The sequence below is a fragment of the Lucilia cuprina genome, chromosome 4 (genome assembly GCF_022045245.1).
Source record: "Lucilia cuprina isolate Lc7/37 chromosome 4, ASM2204524v1, whole genome shotgun sequence".
Classification (NCBI taxonomy): Eukaryota; Metazoa; Arthropoda; class Insecta; order Diptera; family Calliphoridae; genus Lucilia; species Lucilia cuprina.
Window position 1 is genome coordinate 96301970 of NC_060952.1, and position 21663 is coordinate 96323632.

The following is a 21663-nucleotide window of genomic DNA, read 5'->3' on the forward strand; positions in this document are numbered from 1 at the left end:
TAAAGAACATGTATAACCATGCACTACGTCTTACTTAAAGTTACGTTGTACAAAAATCTTACTATGGACTACTTCTTACTAAAGACTGCATCGTGCATGTGCATGTATAACCATGCACTACGTATTACTTAAAATAACGTTAGTCTTACTATGGACTATTTCTTACTAAAGACTGCATCGTGCAAATACTACATATTACTAATGACTACATCTTTTTCAATACTACGTCTTATTAAAGACTATAGTCTTACTATACACTACTTCTTACTAAAAATGCGCCACATTAAATACTTCCTTTGACCAAAGACTAGTTCATACTAAATATTACGTATTTCTAAAGACTACGTCTTAGTGGAAACTGCGTCTTAGAAGAGAATGACTCTTGTAAATGGTTATGTCTTCGAAAAGATAACTTCTTACTTAAAAAAACAAAGCCTTGGCAAAGACTATGACTTACCTAACATCTTACGTCTTAATTATGACTACGTCATACTAAATACTCTAAATTAAACATCAAACGTGTGCCTCTATTTGCCCCATTTTAATCTATCATTTGATTATTTCATTCACAGAATTGATTAATACATTTCAAAACGATTGCATTAACTTTGATTTATAGCAAAAATATTCTAACTAAAAACGATGCGATAGCAAATAAATGATAATAATTATTTGCAACTTTATCGCTAAATACAAAAATGTTCAATTTCAAAATTCTGATAACATTTTAGAAAAAAGGAACCACATGTATAATCTTAAAAAGAGAAGTGTATTTATTGCTACAATAAAATAATAAATACTGTACAAATTGGAAAAATTAAAAAGAAAAAACAAATAAAATTCAATCTAAAATTAAAACAAACGCGTGCAATGCGCCAGCAAGTTAAGCCAACCACTGTCTAACCAAAGCAGCTACTTTTTCCTTAGAAGCTCTAAGTTCGGAAGTATCGCGATTGCTAATAGAACCCAAATCTTTGCAATGGGCGTGGTCTGAAAATAAAATAAATTAATATTAAAATGCTGAACAGTCCACTTGAAAAATTTTCCACTTACATGGTATTATGGTAACTTTTTCAGGATCTTCTAAACCCACCGATCTCCAGGGATCCAATTGACCATGAGTCATATAAACATTTTCAACTTCTGGATTAAGACCACCAAAGATTTTATTGGTTTCTAACAAACGTTTTTGAATATATTCCTTGGTAAACTTTTCACCATAAGCATCACCACACAGTGTTGTAAAGAATACCAAAGGATATTTAGTGCCGAATGGTTGATTGCGTGAGGTAGAGGTCTGATACCAACCCACTTCATTGCAGGTCTGATAAATCCAAGGACGCACTAGTAAGAAAAAAACAAAAATTTATAAAAAATTTTCTTCAAATTATTTTACAAATCCAACTTACTGATATTAGTGCTATAGGCTGAATCCTTGAACATATTCAAATAACCACGATATGACATATCGGTACAGGTTCTGGCATTAAATTTATATACAATATAATTAGCCAATCCTATAACATCACTGGAACCGTCCATTATACGTCTGCAGGCACTTTGGATATCGCCATCACTGTTTAAGGGTTAAATGTATATTAATTTTTAGTTTTTGTTTGTATGTATATTGCTTTGCGTATGGACTTACTTGTGAGCTTGTATTAAATTGGCAAATAATTCAGAAATTTCATAGAACAATGTCCATACATCCAAATCATTATTCTCATTAAATGAATTGCATAACTTTAACATAGCCTTAACTTCAGCTCCACGTTTGTTGGCAAACATCGATTCCAATTCATCAAAACCACGTTTGATGCGATCGTGACAAGTATCACCACTTACTAATTTAATAGATTGACCCATGATTTCTTTGTATTCTGGAGGACGGGGTGAGATAGAGAGAAAGAACATTTAAAACACTATGTCTTATTAAAAAGAACAATCTCTAGTGAACTTTGCATTTTACTGAAGTTTACGTCTTAATGAAGTTTAAGTCTTAAAATAGACTACGTCTTACTAAAGACTACGTCTTACTAAAGACTACGTCTTACTCGAGACTACGCCTTACTCGAGACTAGTCCTTACTGGAGATTACGCCTTACTCAATACTACCTCTTACTCAAAATACCTTCTCACTGTAGACTACGTTTTTAAAAAACTTGATGATTACGTCTTCTTAAAGACTTTATTTTATGACCTAATACGTCTTTATCTTACAAAAAACCTGATCTGTATTAGGTATTACTAAAAACTACGCAATTCTATAGTTTACTACCAATTTACTATTGTGTACGTCTTATTAAACAAAACGATCTATTAACGTCATTATATCAAAACTAAAACGTCCTGTTGTGGATTACGTACTAGTAATGGCTATATCATACCGTTGGCTACGTCTTATTATGCGCTTCGTCCTTTAAAGGATTATATTATATTAAGAACTACGTCCTTTTATAACCTATGTAATATTAGTGACTACGTCCTTTTATGATCTATGTCTTTTTATGCACTCCATCCTATTAAGGACTACGTCTTAATAAAACTATGTTTTCGTCAGAACTTTGTTTTTTTAAAGAATATGTTCTCTTAAAAACCACGTTTTTCTTAAGACAACGTCTTCTTAAAGACTACGTCTTCTTTAAGACTACGTATTTTTAAAGACTACGTCTTCTTAAAGACTACGTCTTCTTTAAGACTACGTATTTTTAAAGACTACGTCTTCTTAAAGACTACGTCTTCTATGTTTTCTTCAGAACTTTGTTTTTTTTTTAAAGAATATGTTCTCTTAAAGACCACGTTTTTCTTAAAACAACGTCTTCTTAAAGACTACGTCTTCTTAAAAACTACATCTTCTTAAAGACTACATCTTCTTAAAGTCTACGTCTTCTTAAAGACTACATCTTCTTAAAGACAACGTCTTCTCAAAGACAACGTCTTCATAAAGACAACTCCTTCTTGAAGACTACGTTGTCTTAAAGGCTACATGTTCTTAAAGACTAAGTCTTTTCAAAGACTACGTATTCTTAAAGACTTCGTCTCTTTAGGCATTACATCTTCCCAAGGGGTTCGTATTCTTAAATACAACGTTTTCTTAAAGATTACATCTTCTAAAAGACTTCGCCTTCTTATGTAAGAAGAAAAAAACGCTCCATTAAAAACTCACCATAATAATCAATTCTAGCATACAAAGGAGCACTTGAAGCCCAACAACCTGCCGCTAAATCGGGATATAATTTCTTAAACCAAGTCACCATGGTCGCCGAATATGAACCTCCAGTCAAAATGGTCTTCGAATGCTCCAGACCAGGTATGGTAGCCTTCATGGTGCGTATAAAATGAGCCAAATCGGCTAAAGCTTGTTGTACACTTAAATATTGTAAATTTTCATTGGTCATATGTTCGGTGGGTTTACTTTCGCCATAGAAACGATGTTCGGTATAGAACAAATAACCATTATGTTCCTTAGCCATATCGTAAACATGACCACCAGTTATAAAACCGGGCGAAATAAACCATTCGCCGCCCACATAGATAAATATGGGACCACCGGGTTTGAAGAATTCATCGTTGGACATATAACGCTATAATTAAAAGAATTCATTAGAGGTTTTCAAAATTGTAAAATTTTTTCGTTATTGCTTACCATTTGCCAAGTCCTAGTTTCATTGGCATCAAAATGATCCAATTTCTGTTCAATCCATAAAGTTTTAACATTAGCTCTTGTATTGACTTGTTGTGGTGCCGGATCCTTGTGTAATTCATTGAAAATTTTTACAAATGCTGGTACTTCTTCGTCTTCATTGGCATTAGCAAAAGCTAAAACAGCCAATAGAGCTGCCACAATTAAAGCTAATTTAACCATTTTGATCTGTCTTCAATGAAATTCTCTTGAAGACTAAATTTTTAAGTGCAGGCATAAATTCTTCATAAGTTCAATTGTTCCATATTTATATATATATTTCTTTTTAACAATTTAATTGATAAAATTACTTAACTTTGTACATAATAAATCCAAAGATAGCAGTTTGTATACATGTGTTAATTATATTAATCTAATCTAAATAATTAGTAGTAATCGAACATAGGTATTATCTGAAAATATAACGGAGTTAAAGAATTTTTTTTTTTGAAAACTGGATCTACAAAAATAAGTAAAAAACATTTTTGACATTTAAAACATAAAATCAGTTATAAATCCAATAATGCATATGTACTTGAGGTGCCAAGCCCCCATTGAATGTCCGCCCGTTAGTCTCTAAATGTTCAGATAAATGTCAAAGATATTCAAGTAGAATTTGCAGATTCTAGTTTTTATAAGTAGTTTCTGAGATATATGAATTTATCTATCAAATTCATGATTGGGTTCCAAGCAACCCCCTTCTCCCAGATGAAAGTCCTCCCTTTTTTTAACCAAAATGTTCAGATTTATAAAGTTCTTTGTGCAAAATTTTAAGAATATTGTTTTATTAGTTTTAGATAAACAAAATTTTGTATTTTGTCTCCAAAATGTTCACAAGTTTAATAGTTACTCAGATATATGAATTTGTCTATTTAATTCAGATAAAAGTCTGCCCTTTTTTCTTCAAAATGTTTAGATAAATTTAATTTATGTGGCAGGTGCCACGCCTCTTGCTACTACTCCGCCTACTTCTTGTTCTAAATAATCATGTAAAAATCTTGTTTTTGCTTAATATTTGTTTTATTTTAAGAAAATTTTAAAAAATTAATTTCCTTTTTAATTTATTTATTCCTTCAACCACTCTTTAACTAATTCCTTAAGTTTTATTTTCGAAGCTTTTAGCTCTTCATTATCCTTGTCTGTTATGGAACCAAAATCTTTGCAATGAGCACGCACTGGAAAAAATATATATATTGATTAATAATCTATAAAAATATACTTTTAAAATCGTTAAAACTTACTAGGTATAATGGTAGCTTTGCCCTCTTCTTGAATACCCATTGCCCGCCAAGGATCCAATTGACCATGAGTCATATAGACATTTTCAACTTCAAGTTGTAGACCTCCAAAAAATTCATTCGTTTTTTTAACTTGATTTTCTATATATTCCTCCGTAAATTCTTCGCCATAAGCATCTTGACACAGAGTTGTATATAATTTAGCAGGGAATTTGGTACCAAACGGTTGTTGCATAGAGGCAGAGGTCTGATACCAACCATATTCATTGCAGGTTTGATAAAACCATTGACGTACTAAAGAGAATTTAATTAAAATTTTTTCTTTAATTTAAAATTATTTACATTAAATTCTTACTCATGCCATTGCCAAACTTGGTATATTTAATATCTTCCACCGAGGTTTTATAGGTAATATCGGTACAATTTTTATTATCAAAAGACTTCGTCGTACTTAAGACTACGACTTGCTGAAGACCAAGTCTTGCTAAAGACAACTACGTCTTAATAATTGCTGAAGGCTACGTTTTCTAATCACAAAACCTTTTCAAAGACTATGATTTTTTAGAAACTTCATCTTACCAAAGACTTAGTCATCTACGTCTTACTAAAGTCAACTACGTATTTCTATAGATAACATTTTTTCACAGACTATACATATTAAAAACAGCTTCTTACAAAAGACTACGTCATATTAAAAAATAAATCTTTTCAAAAACGCACTGATGACTTTGACTTGCTAAAATCTTCGTCTTACTATTGTATCACCCTACCTTTTCTACGTACTACTTAGGAATAAGTCTTTCTTTACGTTGTACTATTAAAACTACGTTCTACTACGGGGATCCAGCGTTTGGGGGAGAAATTTAGTTTTTTTACTTATATTCTTTTTTCTTTTTCTTCATTTTTGTATTTTGTAAGAAAAAATTTCGGTTTTGCGGGAAATTGCCCTTTTCCCTCCGTGGATCCGCGTCTGTACTGTAAGGACTTCTTACTAAAGACTGCGTCTTATTAAAAACTACATCTTTGTAAAGAATTTTTACGAAAGACTACGTCTTATCAATGACTACGTCTTATCAATGTCTACGTCTTTTTAAAGACTACGTCTTATTAAAGACTAAGTCTTATTAAAGACTACGTCATATTAAAGACTACCTCATATTAAAGACTGCGTCCTATTAAAGGCTAGTCTTTTAAAAACTACGTTTTATTAAAGACTACGTCTTACTAAAGACTACATCTTATTACAGACTGCATCTTATTAAAGACTACGTCTTATTAAAGGCTACTTTTTATTAAAGACTACGTATTTTTAAATACTACGTCTTATTAAAGACTACGCTTATTGAACTCTTACTTAAGAATACGTATTATCAAACGTTACGTCTTAATAAATTGGACATCGTATCAAAGTCTTACTATGGACTACTTCTTACAAAAGACTGCATCTTATTAAAGACTACATCTTACTAAAGACTACATCTAACTAAAGACTACGTCTTGTTAAAAACTACTTCTGATTAAAGATTACATCTTATTAAAGACTAAAGGAACATTGTATTACTAAAGAACATGTATAACCATGCACTACGTCTTACTTAAAGTTACGTTGTACAAAAATCTTACTATGGACTACTTCTTACTAAAGACTGCATCGTGCATGTGCATGTATAACCATGCACTACGTATTACTTAAAATAACGTTAGTCTTACTATGGACTATTTCTTACTAAAGACTGCATCGTGCAAATACTACATATTACTAATGACTACATCTTTTTCAATACTACGTCTTATTAAAGACTATAGTCTTACTATACACTACTTCTTACTAAAAATGCGCCACATTAAATACTTCCTTTGACCAAAGACTAGTTCATACTAAATATTACGTATTTCTAAAGACTACGTCTTAGTGGAAACTGCGTCTTAGAAGAGAATGACTCTTGTAAATGGTTATGTCTTCGAAAAGATAACTTCTTACTTAAAAAAACAAAGCCTTGGCAAAGACTATGACTTACCTAACATCTTACGTCTTAATTATGACTACGTCATACTAAATACTCTAAATTAAACATCAAACGTGTGCCTCTATTTGCCCCATTTTAATCTATCATTTGATTATTTCATTCACAGAATTGATTAATACATTTCAAAACGATTGCATTAACTTTGATTTATAGCAAAAATATTCTAACTAAAAACGATGCGATAGCAAATAAATGATAATAATTATTTGCAACTTTATCGCTAAATACAAAAATGTTCAATTTCAAAATTCTGATAACATTTTAGAAAAAAGGAACCACATGTATAATCTTAAAAAGAGAAGTGTATTTATTGCTACAATAAAATAATAAATACTGTACAAATTGGAAAAATTAAAAAGAAAAAACAAAAAAAATTCAATCTAAAATTAAAACAAACGCGTGCAATGCGCCAGCAAGTTAAGCCAACCACTGTCTAACCAAAGCAGCTACTTTTTCCTTAGAAGCTCTAAGTTCGGAAGTATCGCGATTGCTAATAGAACCCAAATCTTTGCAATGGGCGTGGTCTGAAAATAAAATAAATTAATATTAAAATGCTGAACAGTCCACTTGAAAAATTTTCCACTTACATGGTATTATGGTAACTTTTTCAGGATCTTCTAAACCCACCGATCTCCAGGGATCCAATTGACCATGAGTCATATAAACATTTTCAACTTCTGGATTAAGACCACCAAAGATTTTATTGGTTTCTAACAAACGTTTTTGAATATATTCCTTGGTAAACTTTTCACCATAAGCATCACCACACAGTGTTGTAAAGAATACCAAAGGATATTTAGTGCCGAATGGTTGATTGCGTGAGGTAGAGGTCTGATACCAACCCACTTCATTGCAGGTCTGATAAATCCAAGGACGCACTAGTAAGAAAAAAACAAAAATTTATAAAAAATTTTCTTCAAATTATTTTACAAATCCAACTTACTGATATTAGTGCTATAGGCTGAATCCTTGAACATATTCAAATAACCACGATATGACATATCGGTACAGGTTCTGGCATTAAATTTATATACAATATAATTAGCCAATCCTATAACATCACTGGAACCGTCCATTATACGTCTGCAGGCACTTTGGATATCGCCATCACTGTTTAAGGGTTAAATGTATATTAATTTTTAGTTTTTGTTTGTATGTATATTGCTTTGCGTATGGACTTACTTGTGAGCTTGTATTAAATTGGCAAATAATTCAGAAATTTCATAGAACAATGTCCATACATCCAAATCATTATTCTCATTAAATGAATTGCATAACTTTAACATAGCCTTAACTTCAGCTCCACGTTTGTTGGCAAACATCGATTCCAATTCATCAAAACCACGTTTGATGCGATCGTGACAAGTATCACCACTTACTAATTTAATAGATTGACCCATGATTTCTTTGTATTCTGGAGGACGGGGTGAGATAGAGAGAAAGAACATTTAAAACACTATGTCTTATTAAAAAGAACAATCTCTAGTGAACTTTGCATTTTACTGAAGTTTACGTCTTAATGAAGTTTAAGTCTTAAAATAGACTACGTCTTACTAAAGACTACGTCTTACTAAAGACTACGTCTTACTCGAGACTACGCCTTACTCGAGACTAGTCCTTACTGGAGATTACGCCTTACTCAATACTACCTCTTACTCAAAATACCTTCTCACTGTAGACTACGTTTTTAAAAAACTTGATGATTACGTCTTCTTAAAGACTTTATTTTATGACCTAATACGTCTTTATCTTACAAAAAAACCTGATCTGTATTAGGTATTACTAAAAACTACGCAATTCTATAGTTTACTACCAATTTACTATTGTGTACGTCTTATTAAACAAAACGATCTAATTAACGTCATTATATCAAAACTAAAACGTCCTGTTGTGGATTACGTACTAGTAATGGCTATATCATACCGTTGGCTACGTCTTATTATGCGCTTCGTCCTTTAAAGGATTATATTATATTAAGAACTACGTCCTTTTATAACCTATGTAATATTAGTGACTACGTCCTTTTATGATCTATGTCTTTTTATGCACTCCATCCTATTAAGGACTACGTCTTAATAAAACTATGTTTTCGTCAGAACTTTGTTTTTTTAAAGAATATGTTCTCTTAAAAACCACGTTTTTCTTAAGACAACGTCTTCTTAAAGACTACGTCTTCTTTAAGACTACGTATTTTTAAAGACTACGTCTTCTTAAAGACTACGTCTTCTTTAAGACTACGTATTTTTAAAGACTACGTCTTCTTAAAGACTACGTCTTCTATGTTTTCTTCAGAACTTTGTTTTTTTTTTTAAAGAATATGTTCTCTTAAAGACCACGTTTTTCTTAAAACAACGTCTTCTTAAAGACTACGTCTTCTTAAAAACTACATCTTCTTAAAAGACTACATCTTCTTAAAGTCTACGTCTTCTTAAAGACTACATCTTCTTAAAGACAACGTCTTCTCAAAGACAACGTCTTCATAAAGACAACTCCTTCTTGAAGACTACGTTGTCTTAAAGGCTACATGTTCTTAAAGACTAAGTCTTTTCAAAGACTACGTATTCTTAAAGACTTCGTCTCTTTAGGCATTACATCTTCCCAAGGGGTTCGTATTCTTAAATACAACGTTTTCTTAAAGATTACATCTTCTAAAAGACTTCGCCTTCTTATGTAAGAAGAAAAAAACGCTCCATTAAAAACTCACCATAATAATCAATTCTAGCATACAAAGGAGCACTTGAAGCCCAACAACCTGCCGCTAAATCGGGATATAATTTCTTAAACCAAGTCACCATGGTCGCCGAATATGAACCTCCAGTCAAAATGGTCTTCGAATGCTCCAGACCAGGTATGGTAGCCTTCATGGTGCGTATAAAATGAGCCAAATCGGCTAAAGCTTGTTGTACACTTAAATATTGTAAATTTTCATTGGTCATATGTTCGGTGGGTTTACTTTCGCCATAGAAACGATGTTCGGTATAGAACAAATAACCATTATGTTCCTTAGCCATATCGTAAACATGACCACCAGTTATAAAACCGGGCGAAATAAACCATTCGCCGCCCACATAGATAAATATGGGACCACCGGGTTTGAAGAATTCATCGTTGGACATATAACGCTATAATTAAAAGAATTCATTAGAGGTTTTCAAAATTGTAAAATTTTTTCGTTATTGCTTACCATTTGCCAAGTCCTAGTTTCATTGGCATCAAAATGATCCAATTTCTGTTCAATCCATAAAGTTTTAACATTAGCTCTTGTATTGACTTGTTGTGGTGCCGGATCCTTGTGTAATTCATTGAAAATTTTTACAAATGCTGGTACTTCTTCGTCTTCATTGGCATTAGCAAAAGCTAAAACAGCCAATAGAGCTGCCACAATTAAAGCTAATTTAACCATTTTGATCTGTCTTCAATGAAATTCTCTTGAAGACTAAATTTTTAAGTGCAGGCATAAATTCTTCATAAGTTCACTCGTTTCATATTTATATATATATTTTTAACAATTTAATTGATAAAATTACTTAACTTTGTACTTAATAAATCCAAAGATAGCAGTTTGTATACATGTGTTAAATATATCAATCCTATCTATATAATTAGTAGTAATCGAACATATTTATTATCTGAAAATATAACAGAGTTAAAGAATTTTTTTTGAAAACTGGATCTACAAAAATAAGTAAAAAAACTGAAATTTACAGTAGATCGTTTAATAACCTTCCCCTCGCGAAAATAGCAAAAAATCTCCAATCATTCACGAAATTCTTTAAACCGATCCCTTTGATAAAATAGCGATCACTCGCGAAATACTTCAAACCAGATTATTAAATAACTCTCCCATGAAAAAAATGCTAAAGATCATTTATATTTTTTGATAAAAAAGTTGTTTTCTATATGAACATCTTAAATGAGCTATAGATCCTTAAATATCGAAGCAAATAGCAAATTTCTATGATCACTCATAATTTCCATCAAAAATTGAGCTCATTTTAATACTCTGTAGATCCCTTAATAACGTTCGAATTGATCACTGTCATTTCAATTGAAATTCTCAAAATCTAATGAAGATCATTATATAACTCACCAGTTGAGGAAATAGTGACGTAGTGTGATGACAAAAAAAAAAAACAAACTGGAAAACCTAAAATCGGTTATTGATACAATAAGGATCCAATTGGGAAAATGTACAACGTTAATTAAGATTTTAATCTATGAAAAATGTAATAGTTTTCGAGATGTGCAAAATTTTGTATTTATTGAATATCGGAGGTGCCAAGCCCCCATGGAAAGTCCGCCCGTTATTCTCTAAATATTCACATAAATGTCAAAAATCTTCATGTGCAATTTGCAGATTCTAGCTTTCATAGTTTCTGAGATATATGAATTTTTCTGTTTAATTCGTGTTTGGGTTCCAAGCAACGCGCTTCTCCCAGATGAAAGTCCTTCCTTTTTTCTCCAAAATGTTCAGATGATTTATAAAGTTCTTTGCGCAAATTTGAAGAATAATGTTCTTTTACTTTTAGATAAACAAAATTTTGTATTTAATTCATATGGGAGATATCAAGCCCCATTCTCCAAAATGTTCACAAGTATAATAGTTTCTTAGATAAACAAATTTTTATATTTAATTCACATAAAAGTCTGCCCTTTTTTCTTCAAAATGTTCAGATAAATATTAAAGTTCTTTGTGCAGAATTTGAAGAATTTAGTTATATTGGTTTTCCAGATAAACAATTTTTCAATGTATTTAATTCATCTGGAGCTACTGCTCTCCTCATTGGTAGTCCGCCATTTTATTATTCAAAAAAAAGTTTTATCTGTAATAGTTTCAAAGATAAACGAATTTTTTATTTAATTTATGTGGCAGGTGCCACGCCTCTTGCTGCTAGTCCGCCTAATTTTTTTCCTAAATAATCATGTAAAAATCTTGTTTTTGCTTAATATTTGTTTTATTTTATGAAAATTTTAAAAAATTAATTTCCTTTTTAATTTCTTTATTCCTTTAGCCACTCTTTAACTAATTCCTTAAGTTTTATTTTCGAAGCTTTCAGCTCTTCATTATCCTTGTCCGTAATGGAACCAAAATCTTTGCAATGAGCACGCACTGGAAAAAATATATATACTGATCAGTAATCTGTACAAAATATACTTTTAAAATTTTTAAAACTTACTAGGTATAATGGTAGCTTTGCCCTCTTCTTGAATACCCATTGCCCGCCAAGGATCCAATTGACCATGAGTCATATAGACATTTTCAACTTCAAGTTGTAGACCTCCAAAAAATTCATTCGTTTTTTTAACTTGATTTTCTATATATTCCTCCGTAAATTCTTCGCCATAAGCATCTTGACACAGAGTTGTATATAATTTAGCAGGGAATTTGGTACCAAACGGTTGTTGCATAGAGGCAGAGGTCTGATACCAACCATATTCATTGCAGGTTTGATAAAACCATTGACGTACTAAAGAGAATTTAATTAAAATTTTTTCTTTAATTTAAAATTATTTACATTAAATTCTTACTCATGCCATTGCCAAACTTGGTATATTTAATATCTTCCACCGAGGTTTTATAGGTAATATCGGTACAATTTTTATTATCAAAATAACGCAACATAAAATTGGTAAAACCTTTTAAGTCATCTTCGCCTTCCATGATTTTATTGCAGGCATTTTGTATGGTATTGCCACTAAGAAAGTTTAGAAAGTGATTTGATATTTTGATTTAAATTTACTTTTGACTTACTGATGATTTTGCACTATACCCGCAAATATATCCGAAATAGTGGAAAATAATACCCAAACATCTAATTCATTGCTATCATCAAAGCTGTCGCAGATATTTAAAGAACTCCTCAAATCGGCCGATCTATTTTCGGTTAACATTTTCTCCAGTTGTTGTATAGCATTTAATATACGATTGTAACAGGAATCACCGCCCACTAAACGTATGGACTCACCAGTAACTTCTTTATATTCTGTAATTAGACATGGACTTCAATAAATAATGTTAAATAATTTTGTTATTCCTATACTCACCCACAAAATCTACCTTGGCAAACAGAGGTGCCGATGAGGCCCAACATCCTGTAGCCAAATCAGGATATAATTTCTTAAACCATGTCACCATGGTAGCCGAATATGAGCCACCACTTAATATGACTTTAGAATTTTCCATGCCCGGTATGGTGGTTTTCATGGTCCGTATAAAATGAGCCAAATCGGCCAAAGCCTGACGAACATGCAAATATTTCATGTTCTCATTAGATAGATCACTGAAGTAGAGATTGTTTTTAATAGAATATGAAAAGATTTTCTTTGGCAAAAGTGCATTACCTTACGGGTCTACTTTTACCATAATAACGATGTTCTGTATAGAATAAATAGGCATTATTTTCTTTAGCCATATCATACATATGACCACTACTAATGGAACCCGGTGATATAGTCCATTCTCCACCAACGTGTATAAATAAGGGGCCACCTTCTTGATAGAATTCATCATTGGCCATATAACGCTGAAATAATATTAATATTGGTTTTTTTATATCTCTATAAATTTGAAACTTTTGAACGATTCTTGCTATCATGGTTGTTTTTAGAAAAAGTGGTTCTTCGAGTCTTGATTTTAAAAGTTTCTGAATTCATTTTAAATTTTTGCTATTAAGATTTTTTATTTATTTGTATCTTCCTGATTTCTCTTAAAAAAGGTAAAAGTGGTTTAATTAATTAAAGAAAATCTGTCATATAATTTCCTGTAAAAATTCGCTTTTTGTACAAAAATTCCGAAAATCTGGAGAATTCCCTTAAATAGTTGTCTAATTAAAATTTAAGAAAAATGGTCCTTCGAACTTTGATTTTATACTTTATTGAGTTTTGTTATATTGTTTATTTCTTTAAGTTTTATTATTTCTTTTAATCTATTGGATTTCACTTTAAGAAATTAAATTGGTTTTAATTTCAATTTAATTGTATTTTGAAAAATTTGGTCATTCGAGCCACGATTTTGAAATTAAGTTAATTATAACCAGTTAATTTATTTTAATTAATTTTTTGTTAACTCAAAATCATTTCTCATTTTCATAGAAATATTAATTTGTGGAATATGTTCCATTCAAAACTATGAAGAAAAATGGTCCTTCGAACCATTTTGATACTTTAGTTATTATTTTTTTTTTAAATTTTAATTTTTAATTCAAAAGTTTTCTTCACAATATTTATTTTTTGTTAATTTTTTTTTTGAAACAATAAGTCCTTCGAATCGTGATGCTTCGTATTTTTCAATAATTTTTAAATAATGGGTCCTTCGAATCGTAATATTTCTTTAACCGTTTAGTTTAAAATATTCGTTTAATTTATATTATTAGTATATTTATTACTGTATTTGACTGGTCCTTCGAACCACAGTTTTTCTTTAAAGTTTCACTATAATTACTTTCTAAGAAACATGCTCCTTCGAACCATGATATCGTGGTTTAGTTTTATAAGTTTTTAGTTTAAAAATTTATTTTTTCTTTTAAATTCTATTTTTTTTTTTAAATTCGAAATTTTTTTTAAATCATGGTCCTTCGAACCATGATATCGTGATTTAGTTTTATAAGTTTTTAGTTTAAAACTTTAATTTTTTTTAACTCCAAAAACATTTTTTATTAAAATGGTCCTTCGAACCATATTTCATTGTTACCATTTGCCACGTTCTATTATCATTCTCATTAAAATGATCCAATTTTTGTTCTATCCATTTGGTTTCCACATGAGCACGAGTAGAACCTCGTGGACCGGGATCACGATGCAAATTTCTAAAAGCTCTCAAGAAAACATGATCGCCACAAACAACATTTAAAGATGTAAATAGTAAAATTGAAACCACTAATTTAATTAAAATAAATTTAAACATTTTTTAACAACTTTGCACAAAACTACAATTTGATTTAGGGGTTAATGTAAGGAAATTTTAAAGGCTTTATATATATAATAACAGCTCTATACATTGGAAATCATAGAAAACTTTATCTCTTAACCATTTTAAAAGTAAAAGGGCGTAGTTTAACGAAAAGTAAATTTAATAGCAACCCAAGGGTTTTATTTTCAATTTTATGTTATTTTTTATACTCAGTTCTAGTTTACCCTTTCTGGGTAGTGCGCCTCTGCTGGCATTTTCAAAAGTTGTAGTACTTCATGCTGTTATTTGACCTAAACCTCCATAGATATGTGTTAAATAAACTACTCAAACTTTTACTAGTAATATAATTATCTATTATAGAATACTTGTTAAAAGTTTCGCACTTATTTAATTGCTTGTTAAACTTAATTTATAAAATAGTTAACAACATATATTAACTTTTTTTTTAAAAATAAGTAGTTTAGAAATGTTTGAAATTTTTAAGATTAAAATTTTTAATGAAATTTTTGATGTTTTTTTGCTATTTGAAATTCAAAACACGTTATTTTTGTTAGAAACAAATTTGGAAATTTTATTATTTTGTTTGTTTAATTTATAAATAACTAGAGCAAAAGTTTAGATTTTAACCATAAAATTAGCAACTTATTTAAATAAGAGAAATCTACAGGAATTTCCAAAAAAAAAAAAAAAATATATACATATGTAAAATTTGGCTTTATATATGAAGATGGACAGTTCAAGAACCTTTCCGATATGCAATGCCATTTTAAAAATTTGAAATTTCAAAGATCTATTAAAATATATAGAAAAATTTAAGGTCCTTCGTACTGCTCACCCATTTTATAGGAACTAGGGAAACATATTTACAGTTTATTGGATTACGATGACTGTATAGTTTAGAAACAACTTTGATCTTTATCTAAAGTCTATATGGACTATAAATATTGTGGCGACTATTTATGTCGACTAAATTTTATAAACTATTGCCTAATGATTACATCGACTATGCGCGGGATAATATACAATTAAAGGCTGTAGGCCAGACGCGGACCAAGCTCATGTATTTGGGAAGGGTTAAATTTCCTCTTTATCCTTATTCCCAGTAGATCTTTAGATTACTTCCTCCATGTTTCCTTGATAAGCGATTCTCATCTTAGTGTAATGCAAGCCCGGAACTCTTATCCGCCGGGACTTTAAACGGGTTATGATGCTTCACTCCTCAGACTTTTCTTGGAATGATTTAACATAGATTCGAACTAAAGAAATGACTTTTTGCATTTAGGTAAAAGTCGACTTTTCGACGTTTTGCATTTAGTTAAAAGTCGATTTTTCAACTTTTTGCATTTTATGCAAAGTCAATTTTTCGAGTTTTTTAGTTAGTTAAAAGTCGACTTTTAGACTTATCGACTTTTAGTATTTCGTAAATAGTCGACTTTTTGACTTTTTTCGACTATTTTCGATTTTTTCCGAATTTTTGAATATATTCGACTATTTTCGACTTTTTGACTATTTTTCGATTTTTTTTCGACTTTTCGACTATTTAAGACTTGTCGACGATTTTTGACTTTTTCCGACTGTCTCTTTTCGACTTTTTTCACAGACGATAGTCAAGTTATCAACTTTTTTTGGAACAAAATAGTCGACTTCGACTTTTCGATTGTGTGAACTAAGCGTTGGAAATGAGTTGGTGTTAAATGTATATGATACGGCATTAATGTAGTGGTATATGGGTCTTGTCAGACCTGTTTTTTATGAGTATGTCGGGTGAATGAGAAGTGTTTTAGCTTCAAAGATGATGGATCCTTTACAAGAGATACCATTGAAATTTCCTTTTTGTCCACGTATGTTGACAGATTTTCTATAGTGTCTTCTATGTGAGTAATAACAAAGTCCTTGTCTTATAGATTTTACTGATTACAGTCTAGAGACTATATAGTCTATATCCATATCGACCATATTCTAGAGAATATATCGACTCCGTTCTAAGGAGTACATCGACTATAGTTTAAGGTCTCTATTGACTATAGTATAAGCCTATATCGACTATAATTTTAAAAATTCATTGACTACATTCCAGAGACTATAGCTGTTATAGTCAGAAGCAAGCGCGATTTCACGTGGGACGGGTATTTAAAGGAAAATTTCTCGCCCCAAACTGAATAGTTTCGATACAAAATATAAAAATAAAAAATGAACATAAGTAAAAAATAAAAAGGCTATATCAAAAATAGCCCACGAACTTGATAATATATGGGGAACTTTAGAATATATCCAGAACTTAACAATATATCGAGAGCTTTGAGAATTTATTAAAAATTTGAGAATATATCGGCTATTGTCTTGAGCTATATAGATTTTTGTTTACTGCAATAAAAACGATGTATCGACCATAGCAAGGGGATACGAAAATGATACAAATTCGTATTGCTTAGAAGAAAAATATTGTTGCGGCAATAATCATATTCCTATTGAGCAAGATACAGTTCTTCTAGAAGATAAAAAAGTAAAATTGCTAGATAATAAGTTTTATAGAAAAAAGGAGATATCTTCAAATAATCTTCTGGAAGATAAATAAAATATATCTTTATGATGAAAAAAATAACAACAATTTGAAGATGAATTGTACAATTTATTAAAACATTTAGAAATACATTTTAAGTTCGAATATTTAGATCATAATACGCTTCAGATCACCTAACTTGTTATATTCTTGAATTTTAGGGACATTCATATGTACATATCTGAAAACACAAGATCATATTAACCAATTTTTAATTGCAAACTTTGTTTCAAAGGTGTGGCCGCCGGTAGGTTACTGGTTAGTGTTCTAGTCTGGTAGACCGAAGGTGGTGGTTTCAATTCCCATCAGAGACTGGTTAAGGAGCGCACAACAGGCCCAAAAGAGGCCTAGGTGTATTTCATCGGTTCTGATGTATATATGTACATCCTCCTTTCGAACTAACTAAATAACTAACTTGTTTCAAAGTTTAAACATACTTTTTCAAAGAATTACACATTTTTATCTTCTATGGAAGATATCTTCTAAATGTTTGTAGGGATCACTTTATGTAATAATTTTTACAAATTGTGAAGATTTTGATTTCTTATTAAACTAAATTATTAATGTAAAATTTGTAGATTTATATTAATTTAATCTTCAAACGCCCACCTACTTGTTAATGCATCTACAAAATGCAGTTTTCGTTTCCCCCTTTTCAAAATTCACCCAGATTTTTACAAACAACAAGAAAAGACTAATCCTAAACCGGATATATTTACTTATTCAGTACTACCTCTTGTTTTATTATTATTTTTTTTATAAATAAGTGTCCTCGTTACACAAAAACCCCAAACAATGTTCATAATTTTATAATTGAAAAGCAACTGGGGAAAAAAAGAACTGTTTAAAATTCCAAACATATTCGTTTAATCAATTGTTATGAACATTTTGACGCCTACTTAAATTGCCCTCTTATTCCAGATTATCATGTTTAAACACTTCAAAATTATCATTATACTTCTTTTCAAAAAGATCCCTTTATTTTTGAAAAGAGATTTTCTTTAAATGCCGGCAAGTGTTTCATCACGTGCAAATACAATTGAAAATAAAATTTTAGTTGTAACGAAAAAAGGGTTGTTTTTTTTTTGGTTTTTATTTATTAGGAAATGCTTGTTGAGGTTTTTCATTATATTGTCTGTAGTTGTCTAATGTCTGAAGTAGGACTATAAATTATTTAAATTTGTTTTTCGGTAGTATTTTTCTTTTAAAGGTTTTTCAAAATTAGCTTGATTAGCATATGAGTAATATTAAATTTTTGTTTTGATATTCTTTTGATTTGAACACGTGTTTGGGGTTTCTCGAGTTTATGTTCTTAGATCAAAACCGTTTCCGGTTTTATTCTTTTTTTCAAATATTTTGATAATAGTTTAATAGGAATCTTAAAACAGTTCGGAAGTGGTAATCTAATCCTTTGATATTTTTTTTGAATTACAAAAGTATTTTGTTTTTAGAGGCGTCTTAAAATTTACGATCATGAATAAGGTTTGAATAGTTAATTTAGAAAAAATCTAATTAATAAAAGGATTAGTTAAACTTCCGTTTATTCATTAAAAATTAGTCTGAATTTACAGAAATTTCTGATCTAAATTTGATTTGAATCTTATAAAACTTAAGATTTTTTCTCAAATTAAGAGAACGATCACGAACAATCTTTCATATATATATTTTTGTTTCTTATTTAAAAACATATGATCCTCCATGAGAAAAAAGTGAGCTAAAGTATAGATACAATATTGACTAAAGTATATCGACTGTAGTAAGTAATAGAACTATATCGATTAGTGGGAATATACTCTAAATATATATTAGAATCAATGTTGACTGTAATCTGGGGAAGGTCTAACTGCCGGCAAAGTCCTCATACATCGAAAAAAAGCCTAGAGATAATATCGACTGCAGTATAGGGACTGTTTCGATTATATTCAAAAAAACTATATAGACTATAGCCAAGACTCTATATCAATTATAGTCTGGAGACTATATCGACAATAGTTTTGATACTATAGAGAAAATATCGTTGTAGTAAAGGAAATATGTATTAAATAAAGTCTTTTGTCCATAGTCGATATAGTCCTTAGAGTATATTTCTACAGTTCCTAAAGTCGATTAAGTATCTAAACTACTAAATCGACTTTAGGAACTGTAGAAATATACTCTAAGGACTATATCGACTATGGACAAAAGACTTTCTTTAATACATATTAGATTCTGCGTTGACTGTAGCCTGAGAAGATCTAACTACCCGCAAAGTTCTCATACATTGAAAAAAGACAAGTATGATCACTACTTATAGTTAATTCCTTTTTTTCTATTTTTATATAATTTCAGGTAATTTTCTATGATTCCGATTGGAATCCCACCGTCGATCAACAGGCTATGGATCGTGCTCATCGTTTGGGTCAAACAAAACAAGTCACTGTATATCGTTTGATCTGCAAAGGAACTATAGAAGAACGCATTCTGCAAAGAGCACGAGAAAAAAGTGAGGTAAGTAAAACAAAAAATAAACAACAAAAACTATATAAAAAACTTTTGCTCTTTTTTATTCTTATATGGATTTTATCATTTATTTAACTTTTGTAAATATAATTGTGGTTTTATGTCAAATAATGTTGATGACGATCGTCAGCACCATCATTCTTAATGTTGGTGACAATAGAATAGTTGTTGTCAACATCATTTGAACATTATGGAAAGGAAACCACAATGTTGCTGTTGCACAAAAACAACAAGACAATTCTCGTCCGATTAAAACAATATGAAATTAAAGTATGGAAAAGAAACGAGTAACGAAAGAAAACAGATCATTATTATCAGCTACAATAATATAACACTTGTCTGAAGCGTAGAAACGGAAAAAAAGGGACCCGCATATTGGGCACGTGCTTTAGGGGAGAGGAAGGGGTTCTTACAGAATTTGTATAAAAGAGTTGAAGTTGGATGAATGGTTTGATGGACGTGTAAAGAGATTTAGGTTTAATGTAATGGAGTTAAAAATTAACATATAATGATAATGGTTTTAAATTTGTGTCTTTTAATCATGACTAAAGAAGTGTTTGTGAGGTTGCAGATGGTACACATTTAAATATTTCGGAAGTGATCACAAGTTTTCGTTATTGAAGCTTAAATTCGTCATATAGAATTCGATTTCAGATAAAAGTCATAAGTGATCACGATTATTTGCCATTTTTCTGATTTGATCATATTGATATTTAATGAAGAACTAATGTGAGCACAGATTTTCATTAAAGCATTTTTGGAGGATTAAATGCTGAAGTTATTTTTTGTTTTTTTTTTTTTTTTTTTTTGTCAATATAGTCTTAAGCCGGAGGTCCACTTCGCGTCGAAGCATTACGCACTTTTTATACCTACTTCGCGTTCTACGCTTCAAGTTACATGCCACGCTTTTTATGCGTATTTTTTTTATTAAAAAAACTTCGGGTTTTTCTACATATTTTTTTATCATTAAACTAATTTTATTTTATTCAAATTGATAAATACGCATAAAATAAAGAATATAAAATGTCAAAATCAGCTGATATGTTCGTGCGCCGCTTGTGACGCTTATAAAAGTAGAAATTAGATCTACTTTTTTGCTTTTAACTTTCAACATATAAATACATTAATTCTAATTTTTTGACATACGCATAGAATGCGAGAAAGCGTAGAACGCGTTGTGTGGACATCCAGCTTTAAGTCTACATCTTCTGTAGACTATATCGATTAATTTTGGGTACTATATAGCCTAAAGTTGAGATACATTATAGACTATAGTTTGTTCCAAAAAAGTCGATAACTCAACTATCGTCTGTGAAATAAGTCGAAGTTGGAAATAAAAGTCGGAAAGTCTAAAGTAGTTTAAAAGTCGAAAAGTCGGAAAAAGTCGAATATAGTCGGAAAAAGCCAAAAATAGTCGAATAGTCAAAAAAAATTAAAAATAGTCAAAAAGTCGAAAATAGTCAAAAAGTTGGAAAAGAGTCAAAAATAGTTAAAAAGTCGAAAAGTCTAAAATAGTCGAAAAAAGACAAAAATAGTTAAACAGTCGAAAATACTTGAAAATCGAAAAAAGTCGAAAAAAATCAAAAATAGTCACAAAGTCGGAAAAAAGTCAAAAATAGTTTATAACTCGGAAAAAGTCGAAAAAAGACAAAAATAGCGAAACAGTCGAAAATACTTGAAAATCGAAAAAGGTCGAAAATCGTCGACAAGTTGGAAAATCGAAAAGTCGACTATTTACAAAATACTAA

At 30.4% G+C, this 21663-nt stretch overlaps 4 protein-coding genes across 5 annotated transcripts in view; 1 reads left to right on the forward strand and 3 right to left on the reverse strand.

The window, feature by feature from the left end:
- LOC111681818 (chromatin-remodeling ATPase INO80) overlaps positions 1-21663 on the forward strand; it is a 77478-nt gene that overhangs the window by 22882 nt on the left and 32933 nt on the right. The window contains exon 11 of the mRNA XM_046948373.1: positions 19745-19903. Within this exon, the coding sequence (XP_046804329.1) occupies positions 19745-19903 (159 nt within the window). The remainder of the gene's footprint in view (positions 1-19744; positions 19904-21663) is intronic.
- LOC111681821 (putative serine protease K12H4.7) lies at positions 749-3906 on the reverse strand. The gene is made up of 6 exons (XM_023443719.2): positions 3647-3906; positions 3167-3584; positions 1649-1880; positions 1410-1576; positions 1054-1344; positions 749-990 (listed from the first exon to the last, which is right to left on the reverse strand). The coding sequence occupies exons 1-6, from the start codon at positions 3863-3865 to the stop codon at positions 884-886; spliced, it is 1434 nt and encodes a 477-aa protein (XP_023299487.2). The 5' UTR covers positions 3866-3906; the 3' UTR covers positions 749-883.
- On the reverse strand, positions 4714-10385 carry LOC124419351 (putative serine protease K12H4.7). 2 transcript variants are annotated; one of them, XM_046948376.1, is made up of 6 exons: positions 10132-10385; positions 9652-10069; positions 8130-8361; positions 7891-8057; positions 4924-5214; positions 4714-4857 (listed from the first exon to the last, which is right to left on the reverse strand). In XM_046948376.1, the coding sequence occupies exons 1-6, from the start codon at positions 10348-10350 to the stop codon at positions 4748-4750; spliced, it is 1437 nt and encodes a 478-aa protein (XP_046804332.1). In that variant the 5' UTR covers positions 10351-10385; the 3' UTR covers positions 4714-4747. The 2 variants fall into 2 exon arrangements, with proteins under 2 accessions (XP_046804332.1, XP_046804331.1); XM_046948375.1 differs by lacking the exons at positions 4714-4857; positions 4924-5214 and adding exons at positions 7343-7471; positions 7535-7825.
- Positions 11891-14868, reverse strand: LOC111681822 (putative serine protease K12H4.7). Its single transcript, XM_023443720.2, has 7 exons — positions 14638-14868; positions 13290-13471; positions 12993-13228; positions 12700-12931; positions 12477-12643; positions 12125-12415; positions 11891-12057 (listed from the first exon to the last, which is right to left on the reverse strand). Exons 1-7 carry the CDS (start codon positions 14848-14850, stop codon positions 11948-11950), a joined length of 1431 nt encoding a protein of 476 aa, XP_023299488.2. The 5' UTR covers positions 14851-14868; the 3' UTR covers positions 11891-11947.